At 37.3% G+C, this 15,064-nt stretch overlaps 1 protein-coding gene across 1 annotated transcript in view; it reads right to left on the minus strand.

The window, feature by feature from the left end:
• The window catches only part of GYPA (glycophorin A (MNS blood group)), a 32,997-nt gene extending 18,583 nt beyond the window's left edge, over window positions 1-14,414 (minus strand). The window contains exons 1-2 of the mRNA XM_036112696.2: window positions 14,307-14,414; window positions 10,542-10,592 (exon numbers count right to left, since the gene is read on the minus strand). Coding sequence (XP_035968589.1) covers window positions 10,542-10,592; window positions 14,307-14,343 — 88 coding nt within the window. The 5' untranslated portion in view covers window positions 14,344-14,414. The remainder of the gene's footprint in view (window positions 1-10,541; window positions 10,593-14,306) is intronic.
• Window positions 14,415-15,064: the final 650 nt, after the last annotated feature.

The raw sequence follows: 15,064 nt of genomic DNA on the forward strand, positions 1-15,064 counted from the left end.
ATTCACCATTTGTCATATTAAACGATGGCATTTCTTGTGGTTTTGTCTTAGAAAAGTCCCTCTCCCCCACATCTGATTTAACTTTATGCGTTTTCCAAAGGTAAGTTCCTCAGTGTGTGAACATACTGGAATATGAACATAGTGGAATGGTTCGGATGGAAACGTGAGTAGTGGGCCAGGAGCCTCACACCCTGTGTCCGTGGCCCCTGGGAGCAGCTCCAAGGAATTCCACAAGAACTTAGTTGGGAAATCCTCAGTCTAAAACTGAGTTTTCAAATTGTAAAATGAGATCCCTTGTGGAGGAGTTGGCAGACGTTCTGTAAAGGGACAAAGAATAAATATTTTAGGCTTTGTGGGTCACATGGTTGGTTTCTGTTACGACTTTGTCATTACAGTGCAAAACCAGCCATAGACAGTATGTAAGCCAAAGCGTAAGTAAAGAAGTATGGCTTTGTTCCACTAATTGTTTATGGACACTAACATTTTAATTTTATGTAATATTCACATGTCACAAAATATTCTTCTTCTTCTGGTTTTTTAAAACACTTAAAAGGTAAAAACCATTGTTAACTTGAAGGTTGTACGAAACCAGGTGGTAGACTGGATTTGGCTCCCGGGCTGTAGTGTGCTGGTGCTTCTGTTAAGGTATGTAGAATCTCTGGCTATGGAAGTCAATCATCACTATTTTTTAGGGAGAGCTCCTCCAACATGTAGTCAGGATAGTGAATTCCTATAGTAATTGGCCTTGAAATCAATTCACTGCGTCGTTACTACTGCATTAAAATATTAAATTGTATAAAATAGAAGAGAGTGCATCACATAATAAGGACAGTTATTATTTTGTGGAATTTTGTTTCATATAGGTTTATGTATTTGTGTAGAGTGAGTTGCAGCGTACATTCACTACGTCTTAATCACATTTGAATGCGTCTTGAGGTTGAGATACCTTGCTATCCCTATCTGAAAACCTGGCCTCCAGAGGGGCTGAGGGAATCAACAGCCCATGACACAAGTGAGATCCATTCAAGGCACCTATGAGCTGTTGGCTAGTTGGCTCCATCCTAGAACAATCTTACCCAGCTTTTATAGGGCCCATAAAAGCAGTTGGAGTTTCTATGTGTACTGTGCCCCTTTAAAACGACTTTGGGGTTCTGAGAGAGAATTCTTTAAAAACATAAAGTTAGCCAACAGGATAATTACAAAGAGGCTATATACCTTCAAAACGTGTAAGAGGATAAAGGCAAACTGACCATCACAGATATGTCAAAACATCAGAAATAAATCATTAAAAAAAGAAAATATGGAATAAAGATAACAAAAGATACTAAATGTCAGTTGTGAATCCATAAATGCATATAAATGAAATTTGCACATTAAAATACAAAGACCTTTAGACTGAGTCAAAAGAGACAGGAATAAAGGACCCCAACAAATGTATGCTAGATCACAAGGAACACAAATAAAACAGAAGAATGCAAAATGTGTAAAGAATAAGTGCAAAGGTATATTAGACAAATTAAGATAAATAAAAATAGGAATCAAAATTTTAAAAATAGATAAAGTAGAATTAAAGGCAAAGACATTTAAAAAGACACGGAGGATTAAGTGATATTGTTAAAGGGTATATTGCACAATGATTCTTAGGTAAATATGGACCATTATATCCCCAGAACATAGCAACAAGAAATACCAAGCAAAAGAAGAAATTGACAGAATTACAATAGCAGTGGAACAATTTTAACAGTTTTCTCCAACTGTGATAGATTGATGAAGCAAAACAATAAACACTGACAGGACTTGAAAAACATCTGGCTTGCAATCACAGTGATTGATGTTTACTTTTATGGAGTAATAAGTCAGTGAGAATAAACTTTATCATGTGTTGCTGCCTTCTATACCCTCATTTCGAAGTGACATTGCTGAATTGCCTGACAAGATGCTTTTGGGATCTGCACCCGACAGAATAGTTCAGGGAGGACTCCAAGAGGCATATTTGTGCAGTGTTTCTCCTAGCAGGAATCAATTTCACTGCCACAATTCCTCTTGCCAGTTGCCTTCAACCCATGTACTATTCTCAGGTTTTGTACTTTGGGATTACTTTATTTCATTTGATTTTTAAATATAATCATGCCTGAGAAATAAGTGGGAATCATCAAAGGGAGATCCCGAGATAAAAAGTCTATCTAGCCCAGATTAAAAGGAACAAAAGGCTAACATCATAGTCACACAATTTGGGCTCACTAACTGCACCAGAAGGAGAAGACAAACCATCAGCCTTGATTACAGTCTCTGCGTTAGAGAAAGCATGAGCAGAGCACTGAGTGACAATGTTGCAAGAGTAAGGAAGAGCCAAGCCTGGAACATCACTCTGTAAGAGAGAAATCAGGCAATTTAATGTATTGAATAAGTGCACAGATTCTAGAGCCAGTGTGCATGTGTTCAAACTAATTTCCCTAACTACTAGCTGAGACCTTGGGCAGTGTGGCTAATCACTCTGTACCTTTGTTTCATCTTTTGTGAAATGGGGATAATAATTGTCTCTATCTTACAGGTTATTTGATTGAGTTAAATGAGTTAAAATATGTCTAAGTTTTGCACAAATAGAAAAGCCAGTCTTAAATATGGAATTGTTAGGAACCACAAATAACCAAACTAATCTTGAAAAGGAACAGAGGTGGAAGACTTACACTTCAAAATTTCAAAACTTAGTACAAAGCAACAGTAATCAAAACAGTGTGCTGCTGCTCAAAGAATCAATGGAAGAGAATTGAGAGTATGGAAGTAATCCCATACATATACCAACTGATTTTCAACAAGGGTGCCAGACCATTAAATGGTGAAACAATAGTCTCGTCAACAAATTGTGCTGGGACAACTAGTATCCTAATGCAAAAGAATGAAGTTGGATTCTTATCTCACACCATCTAAAAATATCAAATCAAAACACGGACCAAAGACATAAATATAAGAGTTAAAATTATAAAACCCTTAGTTGGAAACATGGAGTAAGCCTCTATGACCTTGGATTTGCAGTCAGTGGTTTTCTTTTTAAGATATGATGCCAACGGGCACCTGGGTGGCTCAGTCGGTTAAGCGTCTGCCTTTGGCTCAGGTCATGATCCCAGGGTCCTGGGATCGAGCCCCGCATGGGGCTCCCTGCTCAGCAGGAAGCCTGCTTCTCCTTGTTCCCCTGCCTGCTGCCCCCCTTGCTTGTGCTCTCTCTCTCTCTCAAATAAATAAATAAAAGCTTTAAAAAAAGATATAATGCCAAAATATATGTAACAAAATTTTTAAAAATAGATAAATTGGACTTCATCAAAATCAAAAACTTTCGTGTATCAAAGGATGCTCTCAAGAGAGTAAAAAGAAGAGCCACAGGGTGGGAGAAAATATTTGCAAATCATCTGTCTGCTAAGGGTCTAGTATCCAGAATACATAAAGAACTGTTATAATGTAACAAAAACACAAACAACCCAATTTAAAGATGGGCAAAGAACTCAGGTAGACATTTCTCCAAGAAGATATACAAATGGCCAACAAGCACATGAAAATATGCTTAATACCATCAGTCACTAAGGAAATGCAGATCAAAACCACAATGAGATACAACTTCACACACCTACTAGAAAATAACAAGTGTGGCTGGAGATGTGGAGAGACTGGAGCTCTCATACACTCCCGGAGGGACTGTAGAGTAGTTCAGCTTCTGTGGGAAAAGTATGGCATCTCCTCAATAAGTTATATATAAAATACCATATGACCCCAAATTTCTACTCCTAGGTCAACTCAAAAGAGAATCAAAAAGAGGTGTAAAAAAAAAACTTGTACTAAAATCTTTATAGCAACACTATTTACAAAAGCCAAACAAGTAGAAATGACCCAACGCTCATCAACTGATGAATGAATAGATAAAATGTGGTATATCCATGCAATGGAATAAAACAACATGGATGAAACTTGAAAACATTATGCTAAGTGAATGAAGCCAGACATAAAAGGCCATGTATTGTATAATTACATTCATATGAAATATTCAGAATGGGAAAACTGATAGAGACAGAAAGTAAATTAATGGTTAGCAAGGCTGGTGGGAGGGGAAATGAGAATTTAATGTATCCGGTATTTCCTTTTAGGGTTATAAAAATGTTCTGAAACTAGATAGTAGCTATGGGTGTACAACATTGTGAATATACTAAATACCACCAAGTTGCATATGTAAAAATAGTTAAAATGGTGAAATTTGTTACATGTATGTCTCTACAATAAAAAAATTAAATATATGTACCTGACTGAGAGTAGTGCTTGGCACTAAATAAATGCTATATGAATACTGGTATTATTCTTTGGAATCTAACTGTATGCAGAACCTAACCTATACTATACCAATCTAGAGATGGATATGCCAAAGATGATTAAATAACAATTTATAGAACTTTGTACAATAAAAATAAAGATGACATCTTCCTTTCTAGTGCTTACATGTAATAATTTGGGTTACAAAGAAACTCAACCAAAATCCCAAAGTGGAAATTATATAGGGCATAGTGTCTGACCACAATACAATAAAATGAGAAATTTATATGGGAAAAAAGTGAAGGAAATAATAAAATTTAAGGAAGTAACCAACTGCAACAAAGTAAAGTATTAATGCAGGAATTATTGACTATTTTGAAATTGAAGCAAGAACACCTCTTAACCAAAGTTTAGTCATAATGGCCAAAAGTAAACTCACAAAACACACAATCTCAACTGATCATTATTAAACAAAAAATGATAATAAATAAAATGAGCAAAAGAATAGCAAAATAAAGCTTACAGAAATTAAGGAAGGAGTCAATAAAGATAAGAGCAAAAATGACTAAGTATAAAATACTGAAATTGATTAATATGTCAAAATATTTTTTGAAGAATTAATAAAATAAACCATTACAAGTTTCAACCAAGACACATTGAGAACATAAAACACAAATATGTAATTTTAGGAATGAGAAAAGATGCATAAAATTCACAGATAACATTTTTAATTAAAAACCATTAATTAAAATAAAACATACTTATCAAATTCAACACCCAAAGAACAAATAATAATCCAATCAAGAAATGGGCAGAAGACATAAACAGACATTTCTCCAAAGAAGACATCCAAATGGCCAACAGACACATGAAAATATGCTCAATGTCACCTGGCATCATAGAAATACAAATCAAAACCATAATGAGATACGACCCAGCAATTGCACTACTGGATATCTACCCCAAAGATACAAATGTAGTGATCTGAAGGGGTACATGCACCCCGATGTTTATAGCAGCAATGTCCACAATAGCCAAACTATGGAAAGAGCCAAGATGTCCATCGACAGATGAATGGGTAAAAGAAGTGGTATATATATACAATGGAATATTATGCAGCCATCAAAAGGAATGAAATCTTGCCATTTGCAATGACGTGGATGGAACTGGAGGGTATTATGCTGAGCAAAATAAGTCAATCAGAGAAAGACATGTATCATATGATCTCACTGATACGAGGAATTCTTAATCTCAGGAGACAAACTGAGGGTTGCTGGAGTGGTGGGGGGTGGGAAGGATGGGGTGGCTGGGTAATAGACATTGGGGAGGGTATGTGCTATGGTGAGCGCTGTGAATTGTGTAAGACTGTTGAATCACAGATCTGTACCTCTGAAACAAATAATACATTATATGTTAAAAAAAAGAAGAAGATAGTAGGAAGGGAAAAATGAAGGGGGGGAAATCAGAGGGAGGAGACGAACCATGAGAGACTATGGACTCTGAGAAACAAACTGAGGGTTCTAGAGGGGAGGGAGGTGGAGGGATGGGTTAGCCTGGTGATGGGTATTAAAGAGGGCACGTATTGAATGGAACACTGGGTGTTATATGCAAACAATGAATCATGGAACATTACATCAAAAACTAATGATGTAATGTATGGTGATTAACATAACATAATAAAATAAAAAAAAAGAAAAAAAAAAACAACCACAATGAGATACTTCCTCACACCAGTCAGAATGATTAAAATTAACCACTCAGGAAACGACAGATGTTGGCGAGGATTTGGAGAAAGGGGAACCCTCTTACACTGTTGGTGGGAATGCAAGCCACTCAGGAAAACAGTATGGAAAACAGTATGGAGTTTCCTCAAAAAATTGAAAACAGAGCTACCCTATGACCCAGCAATTGCACTACTGGATATTTACCCCAAAGATACAAATGTAGTGATCCGAAGGGGCACACTCACCCCAATGTTTATAGCAGCAATGTCCACAATAGCCAAACTATGGAAAGGGCCCAGATGTCCATCCACAGATGAATTAACAAAGAAGATGTGGTATATATATATATATATATATATACACACACACACACACACACACACACAGTGGAATATTACTCAGCCATCAAAAAATGAAATCTTGTCATTTGCAATGACGTTTGTATGGAACTAGAGGGTGTTATGCTAAGCGAAATAAGCCAATCAGAGAAAGACAATTATCACATGATCTCGCTGATATGTGGAATTTAAGAAACAAAACAAGATCATAGGGGAAGAGAGGAAAAAAATAAAACAAGATGAAATCAGAGTGGGAGACAAACCATAAGAGATTCTTAAGCATAGGAAACAAACTGAGGGTTGCTGGAAGGGGGAGTGATGGAAGGATGGAGTAACTGAGTGATGGACATTAAGGAGGGCACATGATGTAATGAGCACTGGGTGTTATATAAGACTGATGAATCACTGACCTCTACCTCTGAAACTAATAATACATTATATGTTAATTGAATTTAAATAAAAAATGAAAAGATAAAATAAAGTAAAATAAAATAAAATAAAAAGTGTCTTGGAAAAATATATATGATTGAGCATCTAATGAAAAAAAGCCTGAGAAATAAATAGCCATAAAAAAGGAACACTGTCAAAAATTTCCCTCAAGAGATACGTTCAATGAGGAAATAATTAGGCCAATCAAACAAAACAACTCTTTTGGAGCCTTCAAAAAAATCAATGACATTAAAAAAAAAGTTGGGTAATTATTCTAAACTAAAATAGATGCAGCAACCAAATTCAATGAACGAATGTAGGTTAAAATTTGATTTTAAATAAAAACAGCTATGAAAGACATTCAAGGGACAATTGGAAAAATGTGAATATAAAAATTATATTATGGTATTACTATTAATATTGTTAAATTTGAAATAATGTGATTATTTAGGAGAATGTCCTTTTTCTTAGGAGATGAATGTGAAAATGATTATGGGTGAAGTGTCATAATGTCTGTAACTTACGTTCAAATGACACGACAAAAGTATATGTATGTTTATACACTTATAGACAGATAAAGCAAATATGGTCAATTATTCACAATTATTGAATCAAGAAAGATAATATATGAATATTTCTGCTAGTCTTCTTTGAGTTTTTCCATGTGCTTGGAATTTTTCAAAATAAAAATTTAGAGAAAAGAAATGGGATAATATAATTTACCATATTCGTGTACACATGAAGAAAATATATTTTTTGCCTATTCTTGTAAAAAAATCCTTCTACTATAATTGGAAGAGATGACTCTTCTTCAAAATATCTTTAAAACTGGCACATAGTGATTAATAAATTATTTTTGAATAAAAAGGCAAAAATTCATTTACCTTTTTGATAGCAAGTGCATGTGTGCACACAAATGAATTGCAGAAAAAATTGATATATAACAAATATAGGTAAAATAATCCTAAAACAAATATTAAATGCAGCACAATATTAAAAGAATACAAAAGCCAAGGAACTGATACTAGGATGGGAAGCATAGGGCAATATGATAATATCCATTGATATAATTCATCACTTCAACATATTGAAGAATAAAAATACAGTGAAAAAACAGAAACTAATAAGATGAACAGACATTCTTAAAGAAAAGCAAACAAATGTTTAAAAAATATTCCTGTTATACTTAGTATAATAGATATTTTCTCTCTCATGATAACTGTCAGGAAATTTATTATTATACCATTGAGATATGGAAGTCAACTTTCAAAGTTTCAACTATGATTCATAAAAGGTATTTTATAGAATTTTAGATCTTTTCTTGATTAAATCTCTTCATTTAAGGTTAGCGGGAAATTTCTTAACATGATAAGGATAATTTACTGAAAGCAACAGACATCATAATTAATGGTGTGACATGCATATTATAGACAGCCTCAAGACAAGGATGACTACTATCATGACCATTATAGAACATTAACATATATAACATTGAGAAGTTCTAATAAATGCAATACGATAGGAAAGGAGCAGCTATATGTATTTATTTCAAGTGAAGAAACAAAATTTCTTTTTATAGGGAATACAGTTGCCTAATTTTGAAAATTGAAGAGAATCAACTATCTTAACAACAAAAAAAAGGTTAGTGATGTCACTTACAAAACGAACATATGCAAAGTAATAAATTCATGTTAGGCTATCAATAAACAATTTGAAAATACAATGAAACATTTTTTTTAAAGATTTCATTTTCATTTATTTGAGAGAGAGAGAGCACGCGTGAGAGAGCATGAGGATCGGGAGGGACAGAGGGAGAAGCAGGCTCCCAGCTGAGAAGGGAGCCCGATGTGGGACTCGATCCCAGGACCCTGAGATCATGACCTGAGCCGAAGGCAGATGCTTAACCGACTAAGCCACCCAAGTGCCCCAGAAACATGTTTTAATTAAGACAATAACAGAACATGTAAAATACCTCTTCAAAGAGGAAACACATAAATTTATCTGAAGTTTCTTTCAGAATTTTTTTCAACTCTTCGGAGGATGTAAGAGAGGACTCAGTAGAAAAACACGATATATTCCCAATTCAGAGATTTACTATTACAAAATTTTTTATTTGCTATGAGCTAATTTACTCTTTTAATTCCATCATTCTTTCTGTACTAACCAAATAACATGGGAATACTTTTATGTTGCATAAGGGATAACTTTCCCAAATGATTCTGAAACTCATCTGGAGGAATAGACAAAAACTTCTGGCTTCCGGTCAAGGACACCAGCTTGTTGCAGACCAAGCCTCCTGTCCATGGGAAGCAGAAGAGCTGAGCAGATGGAAAGCATCTAGGGAGGGCATCAGAGCTGACCAGGACAGCAGGCTCTGGAGGTGGAGGGCAGGTGCAGATGGGTGAGCTTGACGTTGGCCAGCAGCTCTCCTCTGAAGACATTTGTCTATTTGCAAGTGAGGCCTGAGAGGCTGTGAAACTTGTGAGAGATTTTAATGGTCTCACAGAGCTAGGGGCTCAGGGCCCACTGAGGACAAGAAGCTACAACAAACGCTGCGAATTTTAAGTTGGGGCCCCCAAAATGCTACTCCCTAGAAGTAGGGGTGAACAGAAAGAGAGCTTTCCAGAAGACTGAATGCCGGCTGCAGTTCTCAGAGCCTTGGTTGCTGGGTGGATGAAGATGTTTCTTCTCCAGGAACTGCCCACCAGAAGCCAGGGTCTGAGCTGGCTCTGCTCTGCCTGCCCTCACTCACCTCACCCCCAGATCTGACTCGGAGGGATCCTGGCTGTATTTTAAATTATGATATTTTATTCATCATTGATTTTTTGAATTAATCTTGAGTTTTAAAAAATATTTCATGAAAGTATTTATCTTGATGACTTAAGGTTTTGGTGCCCCCTTAAATTTGGTCCTGAGACCTCTCCTCTTACACCTTTGCTTTGTGGGCTGGTATCATGCTCGGGAACGGAGAGAGGAATGTACAATGTTTTATGATTTAGGGCTTATGACGTTTTTAGAGTCGCTTACTTTTCTGAGACAGGCATGGGCCAGAACACTCCCTGACTCCCATGATGTGATAGAAGTGTCTCAGTGAATAAAGCATCCTAAGGTTCTATATGCTGCCACTTTTCTGATACTCTTAGCTGCTAGAATGTGGCAGTTGGCAGCTTGGGGCTGTGTATCATAACAGAGTTATGCATCATAACAGATGTGTATGAGTTGTGTACCATAACAGAAACAAACCCTATAAAAATGGAAAATGGGAAAATTATTAATGATGATTTATCTCATCTGTTCACCAACAACTCTTGCTTTTTTTTCTCTACCAGATCCCTGAAATCAGTTTCACCAGACATTGTAACCAAGTTTATTTGAGTAGTAATAACCACAATGAAATGCATCTACCAGGATCTTGGTTTTCCTGTTAATATTTATCAGCATTGCTTCCTGATAGAGGCCTCTCAGAAGACAGAGATTTGTTCAGTTTGCTTTTAATTTTTTTTTAAATTTTCCTAATTACATTTTATTGATTCTCCTTGCAGAAAATTTAAAAAGCATCAAAAAACAAGAAAAAAAAGTCACCTACAATCCCAACACCCGGAGATAACCCTGGGATGTTTCTTCTCAGGACTGTTGCTTTAGTTTCCATCTAGGTCATGTATCACAGAAGACCACACAGATAGATACTTATTAAATATGCAGAAATGATGATAATGGCTGGAAATCTATTACCCGTCTGCTTTTGTCGGTAACTTACTTGGTAATTCATGAGCTGTGGTTTCAGAGACATCTTGAGTAGAAATATAACCTATAAAGACAAATTGGGGAAATCACTTAAAATGTGCCTCCTAAATTAGTTCATAGGTGTATTCAATAATCCTCTAGAAACCAAAGTAAAAAAAAATTCATCAAAAGAGTGTTAAGTCTGGCTTCCCAATTTAAAATTAATATGTCAGGGTTATAAATAAATAAGCCAAAACCAAGAGTTGGACACCTAACCAACTATGCCACACAGGAACCCCGAGTGTCTGTCAGTTTCCAGGTACCATCTCTTCTTTCCCCTCTCTTAGGGATCCTTCCCCAGGCATTCATCGCGGGTGTCCGTTTCTTTCTAAAAACCCAATTTCACTCCAAGCTAATGAGATTCATAGGTTTGGGAACTACACTACAGTTTATCTCAGGCTGAGCTTTGAGAAGTCACTGAAGTTTAGAGATGGAAGGAATTTTAGGTACTATTTATTCCGTGTTTTATTCAATAGACACAAGGAAACTGAGGATGGATAGATTCTCCACAGTTAAATTAGTCTGCAGCAAAATTTTGGTCATTTGTCATTTCTGCAGCTACTATTTATTGAGTGCTTACTTTGCGTCTAGCAATGTGTGGGATGCGTAAGTAAAGACACAGGTTTTACTTTGAAGAAATTAAAGTGGTCCCCGAAACCCAGCTTGGAACGCTTTCTTATAACTTCTACATGGGCAGAAAGACTCTCTTGGATCACCGAAGAAAAAGGAGATGCCTTGTTTCTTCACTTAGTCATTCTAAGCATGTGCTTTTCAAACTGATATACCTACAGATGTATGTAGTAAGATGCTCAGGGTATCAGGGTTTATCTACACGGAGCTCTCATTTTGTCTAAAGAACCGAAAACAAATATTCCTTCTTTTCTTCTCCCACCTCCCTCCCTTTACTTGCTTCCTTGTTGATTCAACCGATATCCTACTACATGTGAAGAGCTGTGCTCGATTCTGGAGATACACTAATGAAAAAAACAGCCATAATACCTGTGCCTTTGGATCTTCCAATTAAATCGGTATATTGTGGCCTAGAATACAAATTTTGCATAAGTTTTAAAGTAAAATCAGGAAATCTTAAGAGGGTCGTGATTTATGACATCATTTGCTGGTCGGAGTGTTGCAATACTCTATTCTCAAATTCCTTCTTAGCGTCTGAATCAGATTTTCAAAGAAAAGCTTTGAACACACTAAGTTTTCTCCTGTGTCAGAGCTTCTGCCCTTGCTCTTCCCTTTACCTTCAATGCCTTGCCCCAAGATTTCTCAAGCTGGCTTTTTTCGTGGTTCACTTCTCAGCATAAATGTTACTTACTCAGAGAAAAATTTCCTGCTACCCTTTTGTAAATCAGCCTGCTGCGTTATGTTCATCACCTTTCCCGGTTTAATTTTCTTTGTGTTATTTACCACTGTTCTTACGTTACTAGTTTACTTATTCGGTTTAATGTTCGTGTTCCCTCCCACTGTCTGCCCCCACCCACCCCGAGTGGATCCTCCCCAGGAGCTCACCGATCTTACTGCTGTGGCCTCAGTGTCCAGCCCCTGGCATGTAAGTGCCGAAAGAGCACATGAATTCTGGGACCAGGAATCAAATAATCTCAAGAGAACTTACTCTCTATTTAGAGGATGACATCTGATAAATTTAGAATTAGAAATATTGGTTTTACCCTTAAGATTTCTAGGGAAAGAAAAATGATCTTCTTTTTTTTTCTCCCTAGCCAAAGATGTTTAACCAGCCTCACACTTTCCAGATTCTTCACTTCAACTGCTGAGGGGTGGGGGGTGGGGGCAGGACCCTGCTCAGACACCTTTCCATTATTCTATAAAGTAGTCACGTCCACAGAATTTCTTCAGAGGGTTTCACAAAAGGCCAAGATGGTAGCAGCATTGGCACTGAGGGCCAGGCGGCCTTTGGAGTCACGTGGCCTTGATCTCTCATGAAGTTTTCACAGAAGGCCTTAGTACGCTATTGCTTGAGCAGGTGTAGATACGAAGAATTTATTTATTTTCCAGAAATCTTTTCCAAATATCCCACACCACCCCCACCGCAAAAAAAAAAAAAAAGTGGGTAATGCATCTAGCTGGATTGAGGAGGCCCCCTTCCCCCTCTGAACAACACAAAGAACACCTTTTCTCTCTTCTGTGTAATAGCCCTACAAGTACTGGAATATATTTAAATATTAAACCACAGCCCCTCCGCTTGTTTTCTCTTCTTCAAACTGTCTTTGTACTTTGCTACTTGAAAAAAATTAGAGCAGTTTTGTTAGTGTTCTGTTTTCCTGTAATTTTCCCGTATTCTGACTTCTCAGAAATCATCATCACATACACAGGTTTGCTCCCTAGTCAACAATTACTATCATAGCTAAATTATTTATTAATTTACTATTACTTTGTTTAGTCCTTATTTCATTCCTGGGAGGCAGGTACCAACATTGTACACATTTTAAAGATGAAGACACAGAGGCCAAGAGAGGATACGTTGCCTTAATATTCCCCAGCCTTTCCGACGTGGAAGCAGGTTTGAGCCTAGTTCTGTTAACCATTACACTATTTTATCCCCTAATATATGTTATAAAATGCTGGATCCCTTCCCTGACTCCTACAGAGTGCCCAGTAGATGCTTGATCTGTGCTCCAATTTGAGTCAGAGTAATGTCTGGGGGCTAAATACATTTCAGGTAACTGCCTGCTTCTTATCTCTGTGCTGGGCACTAGTATTTCTAACACATAAACGCTGCATTTGAGAAGACATTAACCATACCACTCTCAGGAAGAGGCCAAAAATATTGCTAATTTTTTACAACTTGATAATAGTCCATATTATGATCTCAGGGTCGTGAAATCGAGCCTCGCATTGGGCTCAGCGCTGAGCATGGAGCATGCTTGGGATTCTCTCTCCCTCTCCCTCTGCCCCTCCCTGCTCTCTCTCTCTCTCAAAATAAAAAAAATAGGGGCGCCTGTGTGGATCAGATCCCAGGGTCCTGGGATCGAGCCCTGTGTCAGGCTCCCTGCTCAGTGGGGATCCTGCTTCTCTCTCTCCTCCCCTCCCGTTCTCTCTCCCACTATCTCTGTCTCTCTTTCAAATAAATAAATAAAATCTTTAAAAATCATAAAATAAATAAAAATAAATAATACTCCATGTTATTTCTTTATCTTAATGAATTGATTTTGACATTTTGATTTCTCCCCAAACCACATAATACCTAAGCCAATTTTTCTTTTTCCTCCATCGTACCTCAGTAACAGACCACAGAGAGGGAAACAACTCCTCCATGAATTCAGAGTTCATGCTGTAGCTTGTACTCTTTTGGTGGGAGAAGGAGGAAATTAGAATTTTTTCAGAAAACTTTTTTGAAAACTAAGGACCGGATATCCACCTTCATTAGTGACTCTTTAATTTAGAAGTTAAACACAAAGAAGGCAACAAATTTATTCACATGGAGATAGTTCTTATAATATTTGATACAATTCTTTTCACTGTAGCTGGGCTTAGAACTGAAGCATGCTTCTCATACTGGAAAATTGTGATCCAGCCACAACTACTGAGCCCCTGAGCACCTTAATCCAATTCCGTCTGCCTTACCAGCCCAGTTCCAATAAAAATCCACCCACCATCTGAGATACTATTCATTCATTCGTTTAAGTAAGATAGAACTTAGAGCAGGCAGTTTATATTTTAATCTATAAAATTTAATATCCAATATAACAGCATCATGCTAAAAAAATCCACCTACCTGAGAGTAGTAATATAATTACTATTTTTTCGTACATCCTGAGATCATGAGCTGGCTCTCAATAGTCAGTGCTGGGAAACCACCAAAGACGGACTGGTGTGGTGGACTGTGGCTCCCACCCGGGTGCTCTTATCTTTCAGACACACCTTTTTGAGGCACCAGTTGATAGGCCTGGGAGGCATTTTAAATTACGCAAATTTGTCAAACATCTGTCAGTAAAGATGCATGGATAGCTGCTTAACTGGCATTATTAAAGTGTTAAGTAAAATCTTCACTGCAGGGAACCGACTGCTACATGTCAAATTTACTTGGCATAAATTAAGTGGGCATTGCAAGGCAGTGGTCTTCAGGAGCTGCCCAGCTGGGCCTTGAAGGCCTGAGGCGGGGGTCCTGAGCCAGGCTGGGGTCGCTCTTAGGGAGCTGGAGACCTTCTCAGGTTTCATGTAGAGATCCTTGTGGGCCCAGATGAAAGTGACTTCTTACATGTGAACTGAATGTATTGGAGAACTTACATTGCCATTGACTGCTCTGAGGTTTGAAAGAACTCTCACACTCATGACAAGTCACACAGTGATCTGAGAATACATGAGACACAAGAAAATTTCAGTTCAAACCAGAGTTTCAATGCAACAGCTAGAGCCCACATGGCGGCAGTCAGGGTGTCGTTCCTCTCCACAATATGCCTCACTAAGCAAGCACAAGTGCGTACCAGGACAATCATGCAAACACGCAAAAACAAAAGCAGATGACCCCAAAAC

This window comes from Halichoerus grypus, chromosome 3, assembly GCF_964656455.1.
Source record: "Halichoerus grypus chromosome 3, mHalGry1.hap1.1, whole genome shotgun sequence".
NCBI classification, from domain to species: domain Eukaryota; kingdom Metazoa; phylum Chordata; class Mammalia; order Carnivora; family Phocidae; genus Halichoerus; species Halichoerus grypus.